General features: G+C 57.2%; 1 protein-coding gene across 1 annotated transcript in view; it reads right to left on the bottom strand.

Annotated features, from left to right (window-relative positions):
* adam19a (ADAM metallopeptidase domain 19a) overlaps positions 1-27912 on the bottom strand; it is a 279529-nt gene that overhangs the window by 24703 nt on the left and 226914 nt on the right. Inside the window, exons 18-21 of the mRNA XM_085967554.1 lie at positions 27691-27768; positions 24091-24199; positions 22003-22150; positions 8144-8237 (exon numbers count right to left, since the gene is read on the bottom strand). Of these exons, the coding sequence (XP_085823680.1) occupies positions 8144-8237; positions 22003-22150; positions 24091-24199; positions 27691-27768 (429 nt within the window). The remainder of the gene's footprint in view (positions 1-8143; positions 8238-22002; positions 22151-24090; positions 24200-27690; positions 27769-27912) is intronic.

Raw genomic sequence — 27912 nt, 5'->3', positions numbered from 1 at the left:
GATGTTTCGGAGTTCGAATTGTGCTTCTGCTTGTACGAACCAGGAGGCCGCCTGTTGTTCCCAAAACTGTGGGAGCTTCAAAGCCACGGCGTTCGCTTCCATGTTTCGTTGCACTTCGCTTCTTCCGCGAAAATTGTTCACGAAAATTCGGGGTCACCACTGTAGGAATGGCTAGATTCCTAACTAAAGGACTGAGGTCGAGTCAGTCTATCAAACAAACGATGTTTAATACTATTAACACGAAAACACAGGAGAACTACATTACAGGTCTGTACTCTTTGCTGGCTCCACGAGGACTGGCTGGGGCGGCTCCCCAGCCTGACGTCATGACATCATCACGTTTTCCCGCTGCTGGAGGATCACGTGATCAACGTGATGACGTCATCGCGTTTGGTCTCATTCTTAAAGGGGCCGCGCTATGTACATGCAATGATATGAACAAAGATACAGATTCATTCTGTAGCTAATAATTTGTTAAAGATAATTATGTACATTAGATCAGAGTCCCCTGGTGGCTCCGCCACCAGATCGTGTTTGACTAATCTAATTGAATTTTTTGATGAAGTAACAGGAAGGATTGATGAAGGGAATGCAATGGATGTTGTCTACATGGATTTTTGGAAGGCGTTTGACAAAGTACCACACAGAAATCTGGTTAACAAAATTGAGGCTCATGGAATAGGTGGGTCAGTGGCAGCTTGGATAAGGAATTGGCTTAAGGACAGAAAACAGCGAGTTGTGGTAAATGGTTCTTTTTCAGACTGGAGGATGGTAGACAGTGGTGTTCCCCAAGGGTCAGTGCTGGGGCCACTGCTGTTTTTTATATATATATATAAATGACCTGGATATTGGAATACAGAGTAATATTTAAAAATTTGCCAATGACACCAAACTTGGGGGTGTAGCACACAGTGATCATGATATCAATCGACTGCAACAGGACATACAAAGGCTAGCAGAATGGGCAGATGGAATTTAATACAGAGAAGTGTGTGGTGATGCATTTTGGCAGAAGGAACAGGGAGAGGCAATATACACTTCATGGCAAAGTTCTAACGAGTGTGCAGGGACTAAGAGACCTGGGGTTAATGTGCATAGGTCCCTGAAGGTGGCAGGACATATTAGAAACATAGAAAAATAGGAGCAGGAGTAGGCCATTCGGCCCTTCGAGCCTGCTCCGCCATTCAATATGATCATGGCTGATCCTCTATCTCAATACCATATACCCCCTCTCTCCCCATACCCCTTGATGCCTTTTGTGTCTAGAAATCTATCTTTCTCCTTCTTGGATATATTTCTTAAGGCTAAAGGGATCAAGGGATATGGGGAGAAGGCAGGGACCGGGTACTGAATGTGGATGATCAGCCATGATCGCATTGAATGGTGGAGCAGGCTCGAGGGGCCGAATGGCCTACTCCTGCTCCTATCTTCTATGTTTCTATGTTAAATATATTCAGTGACTTGGCCTCCACAGCCTTCTGTGGTAGGGAATTCCACAGGTTCACCACCCTGAGTGAAGAAATTTCTCCTCATCTCAGTCCTAAATGTCCTACCCCGTATCCTGAGACTGTGACCCCTCGTTCTAGACCCCCCAGCCAGGGGAAACATCCTCCCTGCATATCCAGTCTGTCTAGCCCTGTCAGAATTTTATACGTTTCAATGAGATCCCCTCTCATTCTTCTAAACTCTAGTGAATACGGGCCTAGTCGACCCAATCTCTCCTCATACGACAGTCCTGCCATCCCAGGAATCAGTCTGGTGAACCTTCGCTGCACTCCCTCTATGGCAAGTATATCCTTTCTTAGGTAAGGAGACCAAAACTGCACACAGTACTCCAGGTGTGGTCTCACCAAGGCCCTGTATAACTGTAGTAAGACATCCTTGCTCCTGTACTCAAATCCTCTTGCAATGAAGGCCAACATACCATTTGCCTTCCTGACTGCTTGCTGCACCTGCATGTTTGCTTTCAGTGACTGGTGTACAAAGACACCCAGGTCCCTTTGTACATCAACATTTCCCAATCTATCACCATTTAAATAATACTCTGCCTTTCTGTTTTTCCTACCGAAGTGGATAACTTCACATTTATCCACGTTATACTGCATCTGCCATGTATTTTCTCACTCCCTCAACTTGTCTAAATCGCCTTGAAGCCTCTTTGCATCCTCCTCACAACTCACAATCCCACCTAGTTTCGTGTCGTCAGCAAACTTGGAAATATTACATTTGGTTCCCTCATCCAAATCATTGATATATATTGTGAATAGCTGGGGCCCAAACACTGATCCCCGCGGTACCCCACTAGTCACCGCCTGCCACCCTGAAAAAGACCCATTTATTCCTACTCTCTGTTTCCTGTCTGTTAACCAATTTTCAATCCATCCCAGTATATTACCCACAATCCCATGTGCTTTAATGTTGCACACGAACCTCTTATGTGGGACTTTATCAAAGGCCTTCTGAAAATCCAAATGCACCACATCCACTGGTTCTCCCTTATCTATTCTACCAGTTACATCCTCAAAAAACTCCAGGAGGTTTGTCAAACACGATTTCCCTTTCATAAATCCATGTTGACTTTGTCTAATCCTGTTGATATTTTCTAAGTGTCCTGTTATCACATCCTTTATAATAGACTCTAGCATTTTCCCTACTACTGATGTTAGGCTAACCGGTCTGTAGTTCCCTGTTTTCTCTCTCCCTCCTTTTTTAAATAGTGGGGTTACATTTGCCACGCTCCAATCTGCAGGAACTGTTCCATAATCTATAGAATTTTGGAAGATGACAACCAATGCATCCACTATTTCCATGGCTACCTCTTTTAGTACTCTGGGATGCTGATTATCAGGCCCTGGGGATTTATCGGCTTTCAGTCCCATTAATTTCTCCAGCACTATTTTTTTACTAATACTAATTTCCTTTAATTCCTCCTTCTCACTAGACCCTTGGTTCACTAGCATTTCTGGGAAGTTATTTGTGTCCTCTTCCGTAAAGACAGGACCAAAGTATTTGTTTAATTGCTCCGCCATTTCCTTGTTCCCCATTATAAATTCTCCTGTTTCTGACTGTAAGGGACCTACATTTGTCTTCACTAATCTTTTTCTTTTTACATACTTGTAGAAGCTTTTACAATCCGCTTTTATGTTCCTTGCAAGTTTACTCTCATACTCTATTTTTCCCCTCTTAATCAATCGCTTGGTCCTTTTTTGCTGAACTCTAAACTGCTTCTAATCCTCGGGCTTGCTACTTTTTCTGGCAACTTTATATGACTCCTCTTTGGATCTAATACTATCCTTAATTTCTTTTGTTAGCCATGGTTGGGCCGCTTTTCCTTTTGTGTTTTTGCGCCAGAAAGGAATGTATAACTGTTGCAATTCATGCATTCATTCCTTAAATGTTAGCCATTGCCTATCCACCATCAAGCCTTTTAACGAAGCTCCCCAATCTATCATAGTCAACTCCCTCCTCATACCATCGTAGTTTCCTTTGTTTAGATTTAGGACCCTAGTTTCAGATTGGACTTCTTCACTTTCTATCTTAATGAAGAATTCTATCATGTTATGGTCACTCTTCCCTAAAGGACCCTGCACAACAAGATTATTAATTAACCCCTTCTCATTGCACAATACCCAATCTAGGATAGCCTGTTCCCTAGTTGGCTCCTCAACGTACTGGTCTAAAAAACCATCTCGTACACACTCCAGGAATTCATCCTCCACAGTATTATTGCTAATTTGGTTTGGCCAATCTATATGTAGATTAAAGTCACCCATGATTACTGTAGTACCCTTGTTACATGCATCTCTAATTTCCTGTTTGATGCCATCCCCTACATTACCACTACTGTTTGGAGGCCTATAGACAACTCCCACCAATGTTTTCTGCCCATTGGTGCTTCTTAGCTCCACCCAGACTGATTCTACATCTTGATTTTCTGAGCCAATATCCTTTCTCACTATTGCTCTGATTTCATCCTTTACTAACCACGCCACCCCACCTCCTTTTCCTTTTTGCCTGTCCTTCCTAAATATCGAATATTCTTGGATATTCAGCTCCCAGCCTTGGTCACCCTGCAGCCATGTCTCCGTAATCGCAATTATATCGTATCCGTTTACATCTATTTGCGCTGTTACTTCGTCTACCTTATTACGAATGTTTCGTGCATTCAGATACAGTGCCTTTAGATTTGTCTTTTTAACATGTTTAGACATCTTAACATTTTTTGTACTATGGCCCTATTTGTCTTACCATGTTTTCTTACCCGGACCCTATTTGTTAGTGCACTCTTTGTTTGTACACTCTGTCCCTTCCTGACACAATCCGGTTATCCTTACCCCAATCACTTTCCTCCACTGCTTCCTTGTCTTTTCTCTTTAGCATTCTAGATGTCTCTCCACCGGGACCCTCCCGCCCCTTATTTAGTTTAAAGCCCTATCTACCTCCCTAGTTACTCGATTTGCTAGAACTCTGGTCCCAGCATGGTTCAAGTGTAGTCCGTCGCAACGGAACAGCTCTCTCTTCCCCCAGTACTGGTGCCAGTGCCCCACGAATCGAAACCCACTTCTCCCACACCAATCTTTGAGCCACGCATTCATCACCCTGATCCTATTGACCCTATGCCAACTTGCTCATGGCTCCGGTAATAATCCATAGATTATGACCTTTGTGCTCTGCTATTGAGAGAGTGGTTAACAAAGCATGTGGGATCTTGGACTTCAACAGTAGAGAAGTTATGTTGAATCTTTATAAACTGCTGGTTAGGCCACAACTAGAGTATTGCATCCAGTTCTGGTCACCACACTTTAGGAAGGATGTGAAGGTCCTTGAGAGGGTGCAGAGGAAATTTACCAGAATGGTTCCAGGGATGAGGGATTTTAAGTACAAGGTTAGGTTGGAAAAGCTGGGTTGTTCTCCTTGGAGCAAAGGAGGTTGAGGGGTGATTTGATAGAGGTGTACAAGATTATGACGGGTTTGGATAGGCTAGACGGGGAAAGGCTGTTCCCACTAGTTGATGGTACAAGGACTAGGGGACACAGATTTAAGGTTTTGGGCAAGAGATACAGGGGGGATGTGAGGAAAAACTTTTTACGCAGCGAGTGGTGATGACCTGGAACTCGCTGCCGACGGAAGTGGTGGAAGCGGAAACACTCAATGTTTTCAAGGGGAGACTGGATAGGCACTTGAGGGAAATAAACTTGCAGGGCTACGGGGATAGAGCGGGGGAATGGGACTGACTGGATTGCTCTACAGAGAGCCGGCACCGACTCGATGGGCCGAATGGCCTCCTTCTGTGCCGTTATGACTCTAGGACTCTACTGGAACTACGCCATCTTTAGAGGCAAGTTTAGTAGAGTGGTCTGCACTGGGTGATGCACCGGGGACGAGCGGGCTTCAGCAAGGCCAGGGGGAAAGTGTAGCTCGGGAGCCAGCTCCCCGGAGGGCGAGTTCTGCTGCACAGGACTCAGATGAGGACCTCGATGGGGAGGCATTCACAAGAAGGGTGATGGGCATGCACACGGAGATAATAGGTGCAATGGCAAGTGTGCCTGAGAGGCTGTTGGAAATGGTAAGGAGCGTGGAGGAGTCCGCCTCCAACATTGCACAGAGCTCTGCGCACACCATGGAGCCTATTGTTGGCAGTCTGCAGAGGACGGTGGACTCCCTGAGAGACCGTGGGGACCCAGACCTCATGCCGTGTGTCATGGGCGATGTGGCAGCAGCCATTGCAGCACAGGCGGAGGCCACGCAACGTCTTAGTGCTGTAATGCAGTCAATGGTTGCTGCCATCGATTCTCAGACTGCTCACATGCAGTCTCAGCTTCATGCCACGCAAGCTCTGACTGCTGCCATCATGGCTGTGTCCACCACCGTCCACCGGGTATCTCACAGTGTCGCAGCAGGCCCGCAACCTCTGCTCCAGCAGGTTGGTATGGGTGCTGAGGTGCTGCCCCGGGGGAGTGTCAGTGTGTCGGTCGAGCAGGAAGGTGCTGTCCTCTCTCAGGATGACAGCATTTCTGCTCCCACCACTGCCATGCCACCATCGCCCCTGTCACTGCCTGTCATCCAGCCAGGCCAGACTGCTGCCGTCCAGCCTGAGGTGGTGCAGTCTGCAGCCGGGCCTTCCAGGCCCAGAGCTGGTCGAGGGCGTCCTGCAAGGCCATCAGCAGTCTCTGGCGCCGACACTCAGCAGCCTCCCACCCGCCCTGCTGCAGCCACTGGGGAGACACTACGTAGGAGCAGTAGATGAGGAAAAGGCACTGTAAAGAGGGGAAGTAAGGATTTGCACAAGGGTGATTAGTTAATATTGTTGTATATGTGTGTTTTCTGATTGTAGATAAATTTATTAATGTAATTTTGCAGAATTTGTGAGGTCTCTCATTTCAGCTTTGCGCTGTGATACGGCCTGCGACAGGGATGGAATGATGGGGATGTGGTGAGCAATGGGGATCTGGGGTTTAATTTATTGGAACCGCAGTCTGATGAGGCGGTCACAGACCGTCTTTTTGGAAGGCCAATTGAGTGGCTGCCTCCTCCCTCGCTCCTGTTCCTCTCCTCCTCGTCCTCCTCCTCCTCTCCCTCCTCCTCCTGAGGTGGTCCCGCTATCGCTGCTGGCCAGGGCTGGGCCCTCATGATGGCCAAGTTGTGGAGCTTGCAGCAGACCACGATGAAATGGGACACCCGCTCCGGCGAGTACTGGAGGGCTCCTCCCGCGCGGTCAAGGCAGCGGAACCATGGCTTCAGCAGGCCGATGGTCTGCTCGATGATGTTCCTGGTGGCAGCATGGCTCTCACTGTATGAGTGCTGTGCAGGAGTGTTGGGGTTGCGGAGGGGATCCATGAGCCAGGTGGAGAGCGGATAGCCCTTGTCTCCGAGCAGCCAGCCGCGAGCTTGACATGGTGGCTGGAATAGTGCTGGCACACCAGACTGGCGCAGGATGAAGGCATCGTGGCTGCTGCCAGGATAGCGGGCACTGACATTGAGGATGCGCTGTCTGTGGTCACACACCAACTGCACATTAAGTGAGTGGTAGCCTTTGCGGTTACGGAAGATCTCAGGATTGGCATGCGGTGCCCGCAAAACCACGTGGGTGCAGTCAATGGTGCCCTGCACCATGGGGAAGCCCACTATCCGGGCAAAGCCACATGCACACTCGTCCTGCTTCTCTCTGGTGATGGGGAAGGGAATGGAATCCCTTCTACTGGAGAGAGCCTCTGTGACCTCCCGGATGCAGCGATGGACAGTGAACTGTGAGATGTTCGCTATGTCTCCTCCTGCAGACTGGAAGGATCCGCTGGCGAAGAAATTGAGGTTCGACGGTGCCCTTGACGGCCACTGAGAGAGCTGTGGTGGTCCTGATCTGAAGCTCGAGATCTGTCTGACAGAGTTCTGTGACCACCTCCTTGGTGAAGGGGAGCCTTCTAAGACACTGCCCCTAGCTTAATTGGAGGGAGGAGGATTGCTGCCGTAATACCCTGGGAGGGTGAGGCCTCCTGTTGAGAGCCCTGATGGCCCTCCTCCTCCCTCTGGCCACGTTTTCCAATCTTTGTCTCCGCCTCCACTGCCTCTAACGTTGATGCTGGAGGGCGAGGTCGAGGTCGAGCGCCAGGACAGCCCCCAATAACGTAACCAAGTGTAGGACTTCCAAATGTTAGCAGAATCAAACGGACACATTTTTAGCAGGCAGAACACTCCTGAAAGTTACAAACGTTTACCTCACTGAAGACGGCAGTTTCGCCGTCTCAAACTGAGCAGGCAGCAGTGATTGGCGACTCAGAGGAAAGCGGGTGTTGATGCCTTTAAATACGGCTCCGACAGCGGCCGTCCGACTGCATCGCGCCTCCTCTTCCTGCCGTTGTTCAGACCGGGCGCTGAGGCAGGGGGCAAATGTCAATTTTTCATCTGGGCCGTTAACGGGGCGTTCCAAAGTCAGTGACGTCACGATCTGGGAGTCGCTAAAGCCTGGGCGCGAAATGTTAGCGGCAGCGCTAAATCCCGGGTGAATCTCGCGGGCGGCATTGGATTCGCTGCGCCCCACCGCAAACCCATTCATCCCCCACCCCAGGTGCTAACATGCCCTATTTCTCCCCCCTTCGTTCTCATTCTCCCCTCTCTTACTATCCTATGCCCTTGTGCTCCATCTCACCTTGCCTGGCCCCTGTTCCCGCACCAGGAGGCTCTTCATCGGGTAGCTGGGGTTAGCGAGGCCATTCTTTGGCATCTGGCTGTTAGCATCAGTTCTGTAAAAATATTAGAATATGAGACTTTACTAGTGTAGCAGAGGGTGTTACACAACGTCATTAATGCTGACTCGACCATTACACTTAACCATCACCAGTTACCGGGGCACTACTCTTGACTAGTGAAGTCTGAGAGTGTTAGTCACTGGGTTACTAACCATCGCTAGTACTGTCTGTGAGTGTGACACAGAGTGACGCGGGCTCAGTGTGACAGTGTGACGCAGGCTCAGTGTGACGTGGGCTCGGTGTGACAGGGGCTCAGTGTGACACATTGTGACGCGGGCTCAGTGTGACACAGTGTGACGCGACTCAGTGTGACGGGCTCAGTGTGATACAGTGTGACGTGGGCTCGGTGTGACACTGTGATGTGGGCTCAGTGTGACGGGGGCTCACTGTGACGGGGGCTCAGTGTGACACAGTGTGACGTGGGCTCGGTGTGACACAGTGTGTCGTGGGCTCAGTGTGACGGGGGCTCAGTGTGACACAGTGTGTCGTGGGCTCAGTGTGACGTGGCCTCAGTGTGACACAGTGTGACGTGGCCTCAGTGTGACACAGTGTGACGTGGGCTCGGTGTGACGCAGGCTCAGTGTGACACAGTGTGACGCAGGCTCGGTGTGACACAGTGTGACGCGACTCAGTGTGACGGGCTCAGTGTGATACAGTGTGACGTGGGCTCGGTGTGACACTGTGATGTGGGCTCAGTGTGACGGGGGCTCACTGTGACGGGGGCTCAGTGTGACACAGTGTGACGTGGGCTCGGTGTGACACAGTGTGTCGTGGGCTCAGTGTGACGGGGGCTCAGTGTGACACAGTGTGACGTGGGCACAGTGTGACGTGGCCTCTGTGACACAGTGTGACGTGGGCTCGGTGTGACGCAGGCTCAGTGTGACACAGTGTGACGTGGGCTCGGTGTGACGCAGGCTCGGTGTGACACAGTGTGACGTGGGCTCAGTGTGACACAGTGTGACGTGGGCTCAGTGCGACACAGTGTGACGTGGGCTCAGTGTGACACAGTGTGACGTGGGCTCAGTGCGACACAGTGTGACGTGGGCTCGGTGTGACACAGTGTGACGTGGGCTCAGTGTGACACAGTGTGACGTGGGCTCAGTGTGACACAGTGTGACGTGGGCTCAGTGTGACACAGTGTGACGTGGGCTCAGTGTGACACAGTGTGACGTGGGCTCAGTGTGACACAGTGTGACGTGGGCTCAGTGTGACACAGTGTGACGTGGGCTCAGTGTGACACAGTGTGACGTGGGCTCAGTGTGGCACAGTGTGACGTGGGCTCGGTGTGACACAGTGTGACGTGGGCTCAGTGTGACACAGTGTGACGTGGGCTCAGTGTGGCACAGTGTGACGTGGGCTCGGTGTGACACAGTGTGACGTGGGCTCGGTGTGACACAGTGTGACGTGGGCTCGGTGTGACACAGTGTGACGTGGGCTCGGTGTGACACAGTGTGACGTGGGCTCAGTGTGACACAGTGTGATGTGGGCTCAGTGTGACACAGTGTGACGTGGGCTCGGTGTGACACAGTGTGACGTGGGCTCAGTGTGGCACAGTGTGACGTGGGCTCGGTGTGACACAGTGTGACGTGGGCTCAGTGTGACACAGTGTGACGTGGGCTCAGTGTGACACAGTGTGATGTGGGCTCGGTGTGACACTGTGACGTGGGCTCGGTGTGACACAGTGTGACGTGGGCTCAGTGTGACACAGTGTGACGTGGGCTCAGTGTGACACAGTGTGACGTGGGCTCAGTGTGACACAGTGTGACGTGGGCTCAGTGTGGCACAGTGTGACGTGGGCTCGGTGTGACACAGTGTGACGTGGGCTCGGTGTGACACAGTGTGACGTGGGCTCGGTGTGACACAGTGTGACGTGGGCTCGGTGTGACACAGTGTGACGTGGGCTCAGTGTGGCACAGTGTGACGTGGGCTCGGTGTGGCACAGTGTGACGTGGGCTCGGTGTGACACAGTGTGACGTGGGCTCAGTGTGACACAGTGTGACGTGGGCTCAGTGTGGCACAGTGTGACGTGGGCTCAGTGTGACACAGTGTGACGTGGGCACAGTGTGACGTGGCCTCGGTGTGACACAGTGCGACGTGGGCTCAGTGTGACACAGTGTGACGTGGGCTCAGTGTGGCACAGTGTGACGTGGGCACAGTGTGACGTGGGCTCAGTGTGACACAGTGTGACGTGGGCTCAGTGTGGCACAGTGTGACGTGGGCACAGTGTGACGTGGCCTCGGTGTGACACAGTGCGACGTGGGCTCAGTGTGACACAGTGTGACGTGGCCTCGGTGTGACACAGTGCGACGTGGGCTCAGTGTGACACAGTGTGACGTGGCCTCGGTGTGACACGGCCTCGGTGTGACACAGTGTGACGTGGGCTCAGTGTGACACAGTGTGATGTGGGTTCGGTGTGACGTGGGCTCGGTGTGACACAGTGTGACGTGGGCTCGGTGTGACACAGTGTGATGTGGGCTCAGTGTGACGTGGGCTCGGTGTGACACAGTGTGACGTGGGCTCGGTGTGACACAGTGTGACGTGGGCTCGGTGTGACACAGTGTGATGTGGGCTCAGTGTGACGTGGGCTCGGTGTGACACAGTGTGACGTGGGCTCAGTGTGACACAGTGTGACGTGGGCTCGGTGTGACACAGTGTGACGTGGGCTCGGTGTGACACAGTGTGACGTGGGCTCGGTGTGACACAGTGTGACGTGGGCTCGGTGTGACACAGTGTGACGTGGGCTCAGTGTGACACAGTGTGATGTGGGCTCGGTGTGACACAGTGTGACGCGGGCTCAGTGTGACACAGTGTGACGTGGGCTCGGTGTGACACAGTGTGACGTGGGCTCAGTGTGACACAGTGTGACGTGGGCTCAGTGTGACACAGTGTGACGTGGGCTCAGTGTGGCACAGTGTGACGTGGGCTCAGTGTGACACAGTGTGACGTGGGCTCAGTGTGACACAGTGTGACGTGGGCTCGGTGTGACACTGTGACGTGGGCTCGGTGTGACACAGTGTGACGTGGGCTCAGTGTGACACAGTGTGACGTGGGCTTAGTGTGACACAGTGTGATGTGGGCTCGGTGTGACACTGTGACGTGGGCTCGGTGTGACACAGTGTGACGTGGGCTCAGTGTGACACAGTGTGACGTGGGCTCAGTGTGACACTGTGACGTGGGCTCAGTGTGACGTGGGCTCAGTGTGACACAGTGTGATGTGGGCTCGGTGTGACACTGTGACGTGGGCTCGGTGTGACACAGTGTGACGTGGGCTCAGTGTGACACAGTGTGACGTGGGCTCGGTGTGACACAGTGTGACGTGGGCTCGGTGTGACACAGTGTGACGTGGGCTCAGTGTGACACAGTGTGATGTGGGCTCAGTGTGACACAGTGTGACGTGGGCTCGGTGTGACACAGTGTGACGTGGGCTCGGTGTGACACAGTGTGACGTGGGCTCGGTGTGACACAGTGTGACGTGGGCTCAGTGTGACACAGTGTGACGTGGGCTCGGTGTGACACAGTGTGACGTGGGCTCGGTGTGACACAGTGTGACGTGGGCTCGGTGTGACACAGTGTGACGTGGGCTCAGTGTGACACAGTGTGATGTGGGCTCGGTGTGACACAGTGTGACGTGGGCTCAGTGTGGCACAGTGTGACGTGGGCTCGGTGTGGCACAGTGTGACGTGGGCTCGGTGTGGCACAGTGTGACGTGGGCTCGGTGTGACACAGTGTGACGTGGGCTCAGTGTGACACAGTGTGACGTGGGCTCAGTGTGGCACAGTGTGACGTGGGCTCAGTGTGGCACAGTGTGACGTGGGCTCAGTGTGACACAGTGTGACGTGGGCTCAGTGTGGCACAGTGTGACGTGGGCACAGTGTGACGTGGCCTCGGTGTGACACAGTGCGACGTGGGCTCAGTGTGACACAGTGTGACGTGGGCTCAGTGTGGCACAGTGTGACGTGGGCACAGTGTGACGTGGGCTCAGTGTGACACAGTGTGACGTGGGCTCAGTGTGGCACAGTGTGACGTGGGCTCGGTGTGACACAGTGCGACGTGGGCTCAGTGTGACACAGTGTGACGTGGGCACAGTGTGACGTGGGCTCAGTGTGACACAGTGTGACGTGGGCTCGGTGTGACACAGTGTGACGTGGGCTCGGTGTGACACAGTGTGATGTGGGCTCAGTGTGACGTGGGCTCGGTGTGACACAGTGTGACGTGGGCTCGGTGTGACACAGTGTGACGTGGGCTCGGTGTGACACAGTGTGACGTGGGCTCGGTGTGACACAGTGTGACGTGGGCTCGGTGTGACACAGTGTGACGCGGGCTCAGTGTGACACAGTGTGACGCGGGCTCAGTTTGACACAGTGTGATGTGGGCTCAGTGTGACACAGTGTGACGCGGGCTCAGTGTGACACAGTGTGACGCGGGCTCAGTGTGACACAGTGTGACGCGGGCTCAGTGTGACGCAGGCTCAGTTTGACACAGTGTGACATGGGGTCGGTGTGATGTGGGCTTGGTGTGACACAGTGTGACGCGGGTTTGGCGTGACACAGTGTGACGTGGGCTTGGTGTGACACAGAGTGACGTGGGCTCAGTGTGGCACAGTGTGACGTGGGCTCGGTGTGACACAGTGTGACGTGGGCTCAGTGTGACACAGTGTGACGTGGGCTCAGTGTGACACAGTGTGACGTGGGCTCAGTGTGGCACAGTGTGACGTGGGCACAGTGTGACGTGGGCTCAGTGTGGCACAGTGTGACGTGGGCACAGTGTGACGTGGCCTCGGTGTGACACAGTGCGACGTGGGCTCAGTGTGACACAGTGTGACGTGGCCTCGGTGTGACACAGTGTGACGCGGGCTCAGTGTGACGTGGGCTCGGTGTGACACAGTGTGATGTGGGTTCGGTGTGACATAGTGTGACGCGGGCTCAGTGTGACACAGTGTGACGCGGGCTCAGTTTGACACAGTGTGATGTGGGCTCAGTGTGACACAGTGTGACGTGGGCTCAGTGTGACACAGTGTGACGCGGGCTCAGTGTGACACAGTGTGACGCGGGCTCAGTGTGACACAGTGTGCCGCGGGCTCAGTGTGACACAGTGTGCCGCGGGCTCAGTGTGACGCAGGCTCAGTTTGACACAGTGTGACATGGGGTCGGTGTGATGTGGGCTTGGTGTGACACAGTGTGACGCGGGTTTGGCGTGACACAGTGTGACGTGGGCTTGGTGTGACACAGAGTGACGTGGGCTCGGTGTGACACAGTGTGACATGGGCTCGGTGTGACACAGTGTGATGTGGGCTCAGTGTGACACAGAGTGACGTGGGCTCGGTGTGACACAGTGTGACGTGGGCTCGGTGTGACACAGTGTGATGTGGGCTCGGTGTGACACAGTGTGACGTGGGCACAGTGTGACGTGGGCTCGGTGTGACACAGTGTGACGTGGGCACAGTGTGACGCGGGCTCAGTGTGACTTGGGCTCAGTGTGACACAGTGTGACGCGGGCTCAGTGTGACACTGTGTCGCGGGCTCAGTGTGACGCAGGCTCAGTTTGACACAGTGTGACGCGGGTTTGGCGTGACACAGTGTGACGTGGGCTCGGTGTGACACAGTGTGACGTGGGCTCGGTGTGACACAGAGTGACGTGGGCTCGGTGTGACACAGAGTGACGTGGGCTCGGTGTGACACAGTGTGACGTGGGCTCGGTGTGACACAGTGTGATGTGGGCTCAGTGTGACACAGTGTGACGTGGGCACAGTGTGACGTGGGCTCGGTGTGACACAGTGTGACATGGGCTCGGTGTGATACAGTGTGACGCGGGCTCAGTGAGACGTGGGCTCAGTGTGACACAGTGTGACGTGGGCTCAGTGTGACACAGTGTGATGTGGGCTCGGTGTGACACAGTGTGACGTGGGCTCAGTGTGACACAGTGTGACGTGGGCTCAGTGCGACAGAGTGTGACGTGGGCTCGGTGTGACACAGTGTGACGTGGGCTCAGTGTGACACAGTGTGCCGCGGGCTCGGTGTGACACAGTGTGACGTGGGCTCAGTGTGACACAGTGTGACGTGGGCTCGGTGTGACACAGTGTGACGGGGGCTCGGTGTGACACAGTGTGACGTGGGCTCAGTGTGACACAGTGTGACGTGGGCTCAGTGTGACACAGTGTGATGTGGGCTCAGTGTGACACAGTGTGACGTGGGCTCAGTGTGACACAGTGTGATGTGGGCTCAGTGTGACACAGTGTGATGTGGGCTCAGTGTGACACAGTGTGACGTGGGCTCAGTGTGACACAGTGTGACGTGGGCTCAGTGTGACACAGTGTGACGCGGGCTCAGTTTGACACAGTGTGATGTGGGCTCGGTGTGACACAGTGTGCCGCGGGCTCGGTGTGACAGAGTGTGACGCGGGCTCGGTGTGACACAGTGTGACGCGGGCTCGGTGTGACACAGTGTCATTTGGGCTCAGTGTGACACAGTGTGATGTGGGCTCGGTGCGACATAGTGTGACGCGGGCTCGGTGCGACATAGTGTGACGCGGGCTCGGTGTGACACAGTGTGATGTGGGCTCGGTGCGACATAGTGTGACGCGGGCTCGGTGTGACACAGTGTGCCGCGGGCTCAGTGTGACACAGTGTGATGTGGGCTCGGTGCGACATAGTGTGACGCGGGCTCGGTGTGATACAGTGTGCCGCGGGCTCAGTGTGACACAGTGTGATGTGGGCTCGGTGCGACATAGTGTGACGCGGGCTCGGTGTGACACAGTGTGCCGCGGGCTCAGTGTGACACAGTGTGATGTGGGCTCGGTGCGACATAGTGTGACGCGGGCTCGGTGTGACACAGTGTGCCGCGGGCTCAGTGTGACACAGTGTGACGCGGGCTCAGTGTGATGTGGGCTTGGTATGACACAGTGTGACGTGGGCTCGGTGTGACACAGAGTGACGTGGGCTCGGTGTGACACAGAGTGACGTGGGTTCGGTGTGACACAGTGTGACGTGGGCTCGGTGTGACACAGTGTGACGCGGGCTCAGTGTGACACAGGCTCAGTGAGACGTGGGCTCGGTGTGACACAGTGTGACGCGGGCTCAGTGTGACGCGGGCTCAGTGTGACACAGTGTGACGCAGGCAAGGTGAGACGTGGCCTCTGTGTGAGACAGTGTGATGCGGGTTTGGTGTGACGCAGTGTGACGTGGGCACAGTGTGACGTGGGCTCGGTGTGACACAGTGTGACGTGGGCACAGTGTGACGTGGGCTCGGTGTGACACAGGCTCAGTGTGACACAGTGTGATGTGGGCTCAGTGTGACATAGTGTGACGCGGGCTCGGTGTGACACAGTGTGCCGCGGGCTCAGTGTGACACAGTGTGACGCGGGCTCAGTTTGACACAGTGTGATGTGGGCTCGGTGTGACACAGTGTGACGCGGGCTCAGTGTGACACAGTGTGACGCGGGCTCAGTGTGACACAGTGTGACGCGGGCTCAGTGTGACACAGTGTGACGCAGTGTGACGCGGGTTTGGTGTGACACAGTGTGACGTGGGCTCAGTGTGACACAGAGTGACTTGGGCTCGGTGTGACACAGTGTGACGTGGGGTCGGTGTGACACAGTGTGACATGGGGTCGGTGTGACACAGTGTGACGCGGGCTCAGTGTGACTTGGGCTCGGTGTGACACAGTGTGACGTGGGCTCAGTGTGAAACAGGCTCAGTGAGACGTGGGCTCGGTGTGACACAGTGTGACGCGGGCTCAGTGTGACTTGGGCTCAGTGTGACACAGTGTGCCGCGGGCTCAGTGTGACACAGTGTGCCGCGGGCTCAGTGTGACACAGTGTGACGCGGGCTCGGTGTGACACAGTGTGCCGCGGGCTCAGTGTGACACAGTGTGACGCGGGCTCAGTGTGACACAGTGTGACGCGGGCTCAGTGTGACACAGTGTGCCGCGGCCTCAGTGTGACACAGTGTGACGCGGGCTCAGTGTGACGTGGGGTCGGTGCGACACAGTGTGACATGGGGTCGGTGTGACAGTGTGACGTGGGCTCAGTGTGACTTGGGCTCAGTGTGACATGGGCTCGGTGTGACACAGTGTGACGCGGGCTCAGTGTGACACAGTGTGACGCGGGCTCAGTGTGACGCGGGCTCAGTGTGACGCGGGCTCGGTGTGACACAGTGTGACGCGGGCTCAGTGTGACACAGTGTGACGCGGGCTCAGTGTGACACAGTGTGACGCGGGCTCAGTGTGACACAGTGTGACGCGGGTTCGGTGTGACACAGTGTGACGTGGGCTCGGTGTGACACAGTGTGACGTGGGCTCGGTGTGACACAGTGTGACATGGGCTCAGTGTGACTTGGGCTCAGTGTGACACAGTGTGACGTGGGCTCAGTGTGACACAGTGTGACGCGGGCTCAGTTTGACACAGTGTGACGCGGGCTCAGTGTGACACAGTGTGACGCGGGCTCAGTGTGACGTGGGCTTGGTGTGACACAGTGTGACGCGGGTTTGGTGTGACACAGTGTGACGTGGGCTCAGTTTGACACAGTGCGACGTGGGCTCGGTGTGACATAGTGTGACGTGGGGTCGGTGTGACAGTGTGACGTGGGCTCAGTGTGACATGGGCTCGGTGTGACACAGTGTGACGTGGGCTCAGTTTGACACAGTGTGACGTGGGCTCGGTGTGACACAGTGTGACGTGGGCTCGGTGTGACACAGTGTGACTTGGGCTCAGTGTGACACAGTGTGACGTGGGCTCAGTGTGACACAGTGTGACGCGGGCTCAGTGTGACACAGTGTGACGTGGGCTCGGTGTGACACAGTGTGACTTGGGCTCAGTGTGACACAGTGTGACGTGGGCTCAGTGTGACACAGTGTGACGCGGGCTCAGTGTGACACAGTGTGACGCGGGTTTGGTGTGACACAGTGACGTGGGCTCGGTGTGACACAGTGTGACGTGGGCACAGTGTGACGTGGGGTCGGTGTGACAGTGTGACGTGGGCTCGGTGTGACACAGTGTGACGTGGGCACAGTGTGACGTGGGGTCGGTGTGACAGTGTGACGTGGGCACAGTGTGACACAGTGTGACGTGGGCACAGTGTGACGTGGGGTCGGTGTGACAGTGTGACGTGGGCTCAGTGTGACGTGGGCTCGGTGTGACACAGTGTGACGCGGGGTCGGTGTGACAGTGTGACTTGGGCTCAGTGTGACATGGGCTCGGTGTGACACAGTGTGACGCGGGCTCGGTGTGACACAGTGTGACGCGGGCTCAGTTTGACACAGTGTGATGTGGGCTCGGTGTGACACAGTGTGACGCGGGCTTGGTGTGACACAGTGTGACGCGGGCTTGGTGTGACACAGAGTGACGTGGGCTCGGTGTGACTCAGTGTGACGTGGGCTCAGTGTGACTTGGGCTCAGTTTGACACAGTGTGACGCGGGCTCAGTGTGACACAGTGTGACGCGGGCTCAGTGTGACGCGGGTTTGGTGTGACACAGTGTGACGTGGGCTCGGTGTGACTCAGTGTGACGTGGGCTCAGTGTGACTTGGGCTCAGTTTGACACAGTGTGACGCGGGCTCAGTGTGACACAGTGTGACGCGGGCTCAGTGTGACACAGTGTGACGCGGGCTCAGTGTGACTTGGGCTCAGTTTGACACAGTGTGACGCGGGCTCAGTGTGACACAGTGTGACGTGGGCTCAGTGTGACTTGGGCTCAGTTTGACACAGTGTGACGCGGGCTCAGTGTGACACAGTGTGACGCGGGCTCAGTGTGACGCGGGTTTGGTGTGACACAGTGTGACGTGGGCTCGGTGTCACACAGAGTGACGTTGGCTCGGTGTGACACAGTGTGACGCGGGCTCAGTGTGACATGGGCTTGGTGTGACACAGTGTGACGCGGGTTTGGTGTGACACAGTGTGACGTGGGCTCGGTGTCACACACTGTGACGTGGGTTCAGTGTGACACAGTGTGACGTGGGCACAGTGTGACACTGTGACGTGGGGTCAGTGTGACGTGGGCTCAGTGTGACCTGGGCTCAGTGTGACACATTGTGACGCGGGCTCGGTGTGATGCAGTGTGACGTGGGCTTGGTGTGACATAGTGTGACGGGGGCTCAGTGTGACGTGGGCTTGGTGTGACACAGTGTGACGCGGGCTTGGTGTGACACAGAGTGACGTGGGCTCGGTGTGACACAGTGTGACGTGGGTTCGGTGTGACTCAGTGTGACGTGGGCTCGGTGTCACACACTGTGACGTGGGGTCAGTGTGACGTGGGCTCAGTGTGACACAGTGTGACGCGGGCTCAGTGTGACACAGGCTCAGTGAGACGTGGGCTCGGTGTGACACAGTGTGACGCGGGCTCAGTGTGACACAGTGTGACGCGGGCTCAGTGTGACACAGTGTGACGCGGGCTCAGTGTGACACAGGCTCAGTGAGACGTGGGCTCGGTGTGACACAGTGTGACGCGGGCTCAGTGTGACACAGTGTGACGCGGGCTCAGTGTGACACAGTGTGACGCGGGCTCAGTGTGACACAGGCTCAGTGAGACGTGGGCTCGGTGTGACACAGTGTGACGCGGGCTCGGTGTGACACAGTGTGACACGGGCTCAGTGTGACACAGTGTGACGCGGGCTCAGTGTGACACAGAGTGACGCGGGCTCAGTGTGACACGGGCTCAGTGTGACACAGTGTGACGCGGGCTCAGTGTGACACAGTGTGACGCGGGCTCAGTGTGACACAGTGTGACACGGGCTCAGTGTGACACAGTGTGACGCGGGCTCAGTGTGACACAGTGTGACGTGGGCTCAGTGTGACACAGTGTGACACGGGCTCAGTGTGACACAGTGTGACGCGGGCTCAGTGTGACGCAGGCTCAGTGAGATGTGGGCTCGGTGTGACACAGAGTGATGCGGGTTCGGTGTGACACAGTGTGACGTGGGCACAGTGTGACATGGGCACAGTGTGACACAGTGTGACTTGGGCTCAGTGTGATACAGTGTGACGTGGGCACAGTGTGATACAGTGTGACGTGGGCACAGTGTGACGTGGGCGCAATGTGACAGTGTGACGTGGGCTCGGTGTGACACAGTGTGACGGGGGCTCGGTGTGACACTGTGACGCGGGCTCGGTGTGACACAGTGTGACGCGGGCTCGGTGTGACACTGTGACGTGGGCTCGATGTGACACAGTGTGACGTGGGCTCGGTGTGACACAGTGTGACGGGGGGCTCGGCGTGACACAGTGTGACACGGGCTCAGTGTGACGTGGGCTCAGTGTGACACAGTGTGACGTGGGCTCGGTGTGACACAGTGTGACGGGGGGCTCGGCGTGACACAGTGTGACGCGGGCTCGGTGTGACACAGTGTGACGTGGGCTCGGTGTCACACAGTGTGACGGGGGCTCGGTGTGACACAGGCTCAGTGTGACACAGTGTGACAGTGTGACGCGGGCTCGGTGTGACACAGTGTGACGTGGGCTCAGTGTGACAGTGTGACGCGGGCTCAGTGTGACGCGGGCTCGGTGTGACAAAGTGTGACGCGGGATCGGTGTGACACTGACGGGGGCTCGGTGTGACACAGTGTGACGGGGGCTCTGTGTGACACAGTGTGACGTGGGCTCGGTGTGACCTGGGCTCAGTGTGACGTGGGCTCGGTGTGACACAGTGTGACATGGGCTCAGTGTGACACAGTGTGGCGGGGGCTCGGTGTGACACAGTGTGACATGGGCTCAGTGTGACACAGTGTGACGCGGGCTCGGTGTGACACAGTGTGACATGGGCTCAGTGTGACACAGTGTGGCGGGGGCTCGGTGTGACACAGTGTTACGCGGACTCGGTATGACACATTGTGACGCGGGCTCGGTGTGATGCAGTGTGACGTGGGCTTGGTGTGACACAGTGTGACGCAGGCTCAGTGTGACGTGGGCTTGGTGTGACACAGTGTGACGCGGGCTCGGTGTGACACAGAGTGACGTGGGCTCGGTGTGACACAGAGTGACGTGGGCTCGGTGTGACACAGTGTGACGTGGGCTCGGTGTGACACAGTGTGACGCAGGCTCAGTGAGACACAGTGTGACGCAGGCTCAGTGAGACACAGTGTGACGTGGGCTCAGTGTGACACAGTGTGACGTCGGCTCGGTGTGACACAGTGTGACGCGGGCTCAGTGTGACACAGTGTGACGCGGGCTCAGTGTGACAGTGTGACGCGGGCTCAGTGTGACGCGGGCTCGGTGTGACAAAGTGTGACGCGGGATCGGTGTGACACTGACGGGGGCTCGGTGTGACACTGTGATGGGGGCTCGGTGTGAGTGTGACGGGGGCTCAGTGTGACGTGGGCTCGGTGTGACACAGTGTGACGTGGGCTCAGTGTGACACAGTGTGACGTGGGCTCGGTGTGACACAGTGTGACGTGGGCTCGGTGTGACACAGTGTGATGTGGGCACACTGTGACGTGGGCTCAGTGTGACCTGGGCTCAGTGTGACGTGGGCAAAGTGTGACACAGTGTGACGTGGGCTCAGTGTGACACAGTGTGACGGGGGCTCAGTGTGACACAGTGTGACGTGAGATCGGTGTCACACAGAGTGACGCGGGCTCAGTGTGACGCGGGTCGGTGTGACACAGTGTGACACGGGCTCGGTGTGACACAGTGTGACACGGGCTCGGTGTGACACAGTGTGACACGGGCTCGGTGTGACACAGTGTGACGCGGGCTCGGTGTGACACAGTGTGACGCGGACTCGGTATGACACATTGTGACGCGGGCTCGGTGTGACGCAGTGTGACGTGGGCTTGGTGTGACATAGTGTGACGGGGGCTCAGTGTGACTTGGGCTCTGTGACACAGGCTCGGTGTGACACAGTGTGACGGGGGCTCGGTGTGACACAGTGTGACGGGGGCTCGGTGTGACGGGGGCTCAGTGTGATGGGGCTCGGTGTGACACGGGCTCGGTGTAACACTGTGACGTGGGCACACTTTGACGTGGGCACAGTGTGACACTGTGACGTGGGCACAGTGTGACGTGGGCTCGGTGTGACACAGTGTGACTTGGGCTCAGTGTGACATGGGCGCAGTGTGACGGGGGCTCAGTGTGACTTGGGCTTGGTGTGACACTGTGACGTGGGCTCGGTGTGACACAGTGTGACGTGGGCTCAGTGTGACGTGGGCGCAGTGTGACGGGGGCTCAGTGTGACTTGGGCTTGGTGTGACACAGTGTGACGGGGGCTCGGTGTGACGGGGGCTCAGTGTGATGGGGCTCGGTGTGACACGGGCTCGGTGTAACACTGTGACGTGGGCACAGTGTGACACCGTGACGTGGGCTCAGTGTGACTTGGGCTCAGTGTGACGTGGGCGCAGTGTGACGGGGGCTCAGTGTGACTTGGGCTTGGTGTGACACAGTGTGACGGGGGTTCGGTGTGACACAGTGTGACGGGGGCTCGTGTGACACAGTGTGACGGGGGCTCGTGTGACACAGTGTGACGGGGGCTCGGTGTGTCACAGTGTGACGGGGGCTCGGTGTGACACAGTGTGACGGGGGCTCAGTGTGACGGGGGCTCGGTGTGACGGGGGCTCAGTGTGACGGGGGCTCGGTGTGACACAGTGTGATGGGGGCACGGTGTGTCGGGGGCTCAGTGTAATGGGGGCTCAGTGTGACACAGTGTGACGCGGGCTCGGTGTGACACAGTGTGACGGGGGCTCAGTGTGATGGGGCTCGGTGTGACACAGTGTGATGCGGGCTCGGTGTGACGATGGCTTGGGGTGACGTAGGCTCGGTGAATTCAGTTCCTTTTTTACCTGTCCGCCTTGGCTGTTTTTTCCCGGAAATCCTTCCACCTTTGCCCCAGCCCCGCCCTGTGTTTGTAGCAGCAGAAAAGGCTGATCAGGACGGCGGGGATCAGCACGAAGAAGGTGAATAATAGTCCAATCAACAGAGCCGTCTGATCTGTGGGGAGAGCGGAGGTGTGAATCCATGAAATACGCAGTCCTTCCCCTACAACCCAGCAATAGCCACAGGCACCGGGAGTGTCCACCACCAGGAGTGTCCACCACCGGGAGTGTCCACCACCGGGAGCGTCCACCACCGGGAGCGTCCGACACCGGGAGCGTCCGACACCGGGAGCGTCCGACACCGGGAGCCTCCGACACCGGGAGCCTCCGACACCGGGAGCCTCCGACACCGGGAGCCTCCGACACCGGGAGCCTCCGACACCGGGAGCCTACGACACCGGGAGCCTCCGACACCGGGAGCCTCCGACACCGGGAGCCTCCGACACCGGGAGTGTCTACCACCGGGAGTGTCCACCACCGGGAGTGTCCGACACCGGGAGTGTCCACCACCGGGAGTGTCCGACACCGGGAGTGTCCGACACCGGGAGTGTCCACCACCGGGAGTGTCCACCACCGGGAGTGTCCGGCACCGGGAGTGTCCACCATCGGGAGTGTCCGACACCGGGAGTGTCCACCACTGGGATGTCCGGCACCGGGAGTGTCCGGCACCGGGAGTGTCCACCATCGGGAGTGTCCACCGCCGGGAGTGTCCGACACCGGGAGCCTCCGACATCGGGAGCCTCCGACACCGAGAGCGTCCACCACCGGGAGTGTCCACCACCGGGAGTGTCCGACACCAGGACTGTCCGACACCGGGAAAGTCTATCGCGAGTGGTCAGAGGATCGTGAGTGGGACAGAGGATCGCGAGTGGACAGAGTATCGCGAGTGGGACAGAGGATCGCGAGTGGACAGAGGATCGCGAGTGGGACAGAGGATCGAGAGTGGGGCAGAGGATCGAGAGTGGGGCAGAGGATCGAGAGTGGGGCAGAGGATCGAGAGTGGGGCAGAGGATCGAGAGTGGGGCAGAGGATCGAGAGTGGGGCAGAGGATCGAGAGTGGGGCAGAGGATCGAGAGTGGGGCAGAGGATCGAGAGTGGGGCAGAGGATCGAGAGTGGGGCTGAGGATCGAGAGTGGGGCAGAGGATCGAGAGTGGGACAGAGGATCGAGAGTGGGACAGAGGATCGAGAGTGGGGCAGAGGATCGAGAGTGGGGCAGAGGATCGAGAGTGGGGCAGAGGATCGAGAGTGGGACAGAGGATCGAGAGTGGGACAGAGGATCGAGAGTGGGGCAGAGGATCGCGAGTGGGCAGAGGATCGCGAGTGGACAGAGGATCGCGAGTGGGACAGAGGATCGAGAGTGGGACAGAGGATCGCGAGTGGGACAGAGGATCGAGAGTGGGACAGAGGATCGAGAGTGGGACAGAGGATCGCGAGTGGGGCAGAGGATCGAGAGTGGGGCAGAGGATCGCGAGTGGGCAGAGGATCGAGAGTGGGACAGAGGATCGCGAGTGGACAGAGGATCGCGAGTGGGCAGAGGATCGCGAGTGGGCAGAGGATCGCGAGTGGACAGAGGATCGCGAGTGGACAGAGGATCGCGAGTGGACAGAGGATCGCGAGTGGACAGAGGATCGCGAGTGGACAGAGGATCGCGAGTGGACAGAGGATCGCGAGTGGACAGAGGATCGCGAGTGGACAGAGGATCGCGAGTGGACAGAGGATCGCGAGTGGACAGAGGATCGCGAGTGGACAGAGGATCGCGAGTGGACAGAGGATCGCGAGTGGACAGAGGATCGCGAGTGGACAGAGGATCGCGAGTGTACAGAGGATCGCGAGTGTACAGAGGATCGCGAGTGGGACAGAGGATCGCACTGCCCAATAACTCTCCAACCGGCACTACATCACAGCAGCATTGAGGGTCTGACTGTTGTGTGTGAATGTGTCTGGAGGCCTCGGCCAGTCTGCCTGGGCTGTTTTTGCGCCCAGGGTTTGATGCAGCGGGACAGTAGTAGTCCGTTGTATGGCTGTATTGATTACTGTGGAGAAGTGACTCTTACTGTCTCTGTGCACGGGGCCACTGTCGATGCTGCCTCCTAGTCCAGGTTTATCGCAGTAGGGAGGCGCCCAGTGTGGGTCACAATGGCAGTTCCTGTTACTGTTACAAACCTGTTAATAGAGTAAATATGAAGATCTCAAAACTGAGTTCAACCCTGAACTAATCCAACTCCAACCCCAAACCCATCACCCAATCCCAATCCCAAACCCATCACCCAATCCCAATCCCAAACCCATCACCCAATCCCGACCCCATCACCCAATCCCGACCCCATCACTCAATCCCAAACCCATCACCCAATCCCAATCCCAAACCCATCACCCAATCCCAATCCCAAACCCATCACCCAATCCCAATCCCAAACCCATCACCCAATCCCGACCCCATCACCCAATCCCGACCTCATCACTCAATCCCAAACCCATCACCCAATCCCAATCCCATCACCCAATCCCAAACCCATCACCCAATCCCAATCCCAAACCTATCACCCAATCCCAATCCCAATCCCATCACCCAATCCCAATCCCAAACCTATCACCCAATCCCAATCCCAAACCCATCACCCAATCCCAATCCCATCACCCAATCCCAATCCCAAACCTATCACCCAATCCCAATCCCAAACCCATCACCCAATCCCAAACCCATCACCCAATCCCAATCCCAAACCCATCACCCAATCCCGACCCCATCACCCAATCCCGACCTCATCACTCAATCCCAATCCCAAACCTATCACCCAATCCCAATCCCAAACCCATCACCCAATCCCGACCCCATCACCCAATCCCGACCTCATCACTCAATCCCAAACCCATCACCCAATCCCAATCCCATCACCCAATCCCAATCCCAAACCTATCACCCAATCCCAATCCCAAACCCATCTCCCAAACCCATCACCCAATCCCAATCCCAAACCCATCACCCAATCCCGATCCCAAACCCATCATCCAATCCCAATCCCAAACCCATCACCCAATCCCGATCCCAAACCCATCATCCAATCCCGATCCCAAACCCATCACCCAATCCCAAACCCATCACCCAACCTTTGACCTCATCGCCTGACCCCGACCCCCAGGTGATGGGTGAACGGGACTTGGTGCGAGTTAGGACACGGGCAGCCGAGTTTTGGATAACCCCAAGTTTACGTAGGGTAGAAAGTAGGAGGCCAGCCAGGAGTGTGTTAGAATAGTCAAGTCTAGAGGTAACAAAGGCATGGATGAGGGTTTCAGCAGCGGATGAGCTGAGGCGGGGCGGAGACGGGCGATGTTTCGGAGGGGGAAATAGGTGGAGAGCAGCAGCAGGCCTGTTGGAGGAGGGCTGGTAAGTTGGGCTCCATGAACGCTGTCACTGCGTTCCCGCCTGGCAGGCCATGAGAATGGGACCTGGTCCACCAATCACCAGAGGTGTGGAATTGATGGTGGGCTGTGAACTCATGGACTCTGGGTTGCTGGGCCTGTACCACAATCACAAAGTCACCCCCACACACACATTCCCTCGATCGAGGGGGGCGAACTCCCACCACAATTCCCAGTTTGGGGGAAATGCTCCTGGAGTTGCTGGATCACTGATCCGTGAAATAGCCGGAATTCCCCTGGGGTGAGTGTGAGGGGGGGTGAGTCTGTGAGGAGAGTGTGGGAGGGGGAGAGAGTGTGAGGAGGAGGGGCGAGTGTGAGGAGGAGGGGCGAGTGTGAGGAGGAGGGGCGAGTGTGAGGAGGAGGGGCGAGTGTGAGGAGGGGCGAGTGTGAGGAGGGGTGAGTGTGAGGAGGAGGGGCGAGTGTGAGGAGGGGCGAGTGTGAGGAGGGGCGAGTGTGAGGAGGGGCGAGTGTGAGGAGGGGCGAGTGTGAGGAGGGGCGAGTGTGAGGAGGGGCGAGTGTGAGGAGGGGAGAGTGTGGGGAGGGGCGAGTGTGGGGAGGGGCGAGTGTGAGGAGGGGCGAGTGTGAGGAAGAGGAGCGAGTGTGAGGAGAGGTGAGTGTGAGGAGGGGCGAGTGTGAGGAGGGGTGAGTGGTAGGAGGGGCGAGTGTGAGGAGGAGGAGCGAGTGTGAGGAGAGGCGAGTGTGAGGAGGGGCGAGTGTGAGGAGAGGCGAGTGTGAGGAGGGGCGAGTGTGAGGAGGGGCGAGTGTGAGGAGGGGCGAGTGTGAGGAGAGGCGAGTGTGAGGAGGGGCGAGTGTGAGGAGGGGCGAGTGTGAGGAGGAGGGGCGAGTGTGAGGAGGAGGGGCGAGTGTGAGGAGGGGCGAGTGTGAGGAGGGGTGAGTGTGAGGAGGAGGGGCGAGTGTGAGGAGGGGCGAGTGTGAGGAGGGGCGAGTGTGAGGAGGGGCGAGTGGGAGGAGGGGCGAGTGTGAGGAGGGGCGAGTGTGAAGAGGGGCGAGTGTGGGGAGGGGCGAGTGTGAGGAGGGGCGAGTGTGAGGAAGAGGAGCGAGTGTGAGGAGAGGTGAGTGTGAGGAGGGGCGAGTGTGAGGAGGGGTGAGTGGTAGGAGGGGCGAGTGTGAGGAGGAGGAGCGAGTGTGAGGAGAGGCGAGTGTGAGGAGGGGCGAGTGTGAGGAGAGGCGAGTGTGAGGAGGGGCGAGTGTGAGGAGGGGCGAGTGTGAGGAGGGGCGAGTGTGAGGAGAGGCGAGTGTGAGGAGGGGCGAGTGTGAGGAGGGGCGAGTGTGAGGAGGAGCGAGTGTGAAGAGGACCGAGTGTGAGGAGGAGGGGCGAGTGTGAGGACGAGCGAGCGTGAGGGGGAGCGAGCGTGAGGAGGGGCGAAAGTGAGGAGGAGCGAGTGTGAGGAGGGGCGAGTGTGAGGAGGGGCGAGTGTGAGGGGGAGCGAGCGTGAGGGGGAGCGAGCGTGAGGAGGGGCGAGTGTGAGGAGGAGGGGCGAGTGTGAGGAGGGGCGAGTGTGAGGAGGGGCGAGTGTGAGGAGGGGCGAGTGTGAGGAGGGGCGAGTGTGAGGAGGAGGGGCGAGTGTGAGGGGGAGCGAGCGTGAGGGGGAGCGAGCGTGAGGGGGAGCGAGCGTGAGGAGGGGCGAGAGTGAGGAGGAGGGGCGAGTGTGAGGGGGAGCGAGCGTGAGGGGGAGCGAGCGTGAGGGGGAGCGAGTGTGAGGAGGGGCGAGAGTGAGGAGGAGGAGCGAGCGTGAGGAGGAGCGAGCGTGAGGAGGGGCGAGCGTGAGGAGGGGCGAGCGTGAGGAGGGGCGAGCGTGAGGAGGGGCGAGCGTGAGGAGGGGCGAGCGTGAGGAGGGGGGGCGAGTGTGAGGAGGGGAGAATGTGAGGAGGGGCGAGTGTGAGGAGGAGGGGCGAGTGTGAGGAGGAGGGGCGAGTGTGAGGAGGAGGGGCGAGTGTGAGGAGGGGCGAGTGTGAGGAGGGGCGAGTGTGAGGAGGGGCGAGTGTGGGGGGAGCGAGTGTGAAGAGGGACGAGTGTGAGGAGGAGCGAGCGTGAGGAGGAGCGAGCGTGAGGAGGGGCGAGCGTGAGGAGGGGCGAGTGTGAGGAGGAGAGGCGAGTGTGAGGAGGAGGGGTGAGTGTGAGGAGGGGCGAGTGTGAGGAGGAGGGGCGAGTGTGAGGAGGGGCGAGTGTGAGGAGGGGCGAGTGTGAGGAGGGGCGAGTGTGAGCTGCTTACCCCGTGTCCGTGACACTTCTCCACACATTTGGTGACATCGAGGAAGGAGGCGTTCTGACATCGCCTGTCTCTGCAGACCTGGACAGAGAGAGCGTCAAATCACAGCAAGAACTAACGCGGCTCATTAATGTCTCACACTTTACTAGTTTGGAAAATATATCACACCCAGTGCCCGCTCACACCCAGTGCCCGCTCACACCCAGTGCCCGCTCACACCCAGTG

The sequence above is a fragment of the Somniosus microcephalus genome, chromosome 2 (assembly GCF_052327205.1).
Source record: "Somniosus microcephalus isolate GS21.2 chromosome 2, FLI_Smic_1.0, whole genome shotgun sequence".
Lineage (NCBI taxonomy): Eukaryota > Metazoa > Chordata > Chondrichthyes > Squaliformes > Somniosidae > Somniosus > Somniosus microcephalus.
Note: the sequence above shows the minus strand (reverse complement) of the source record. Positions and strands in the feature narration are given on the sequence as shown.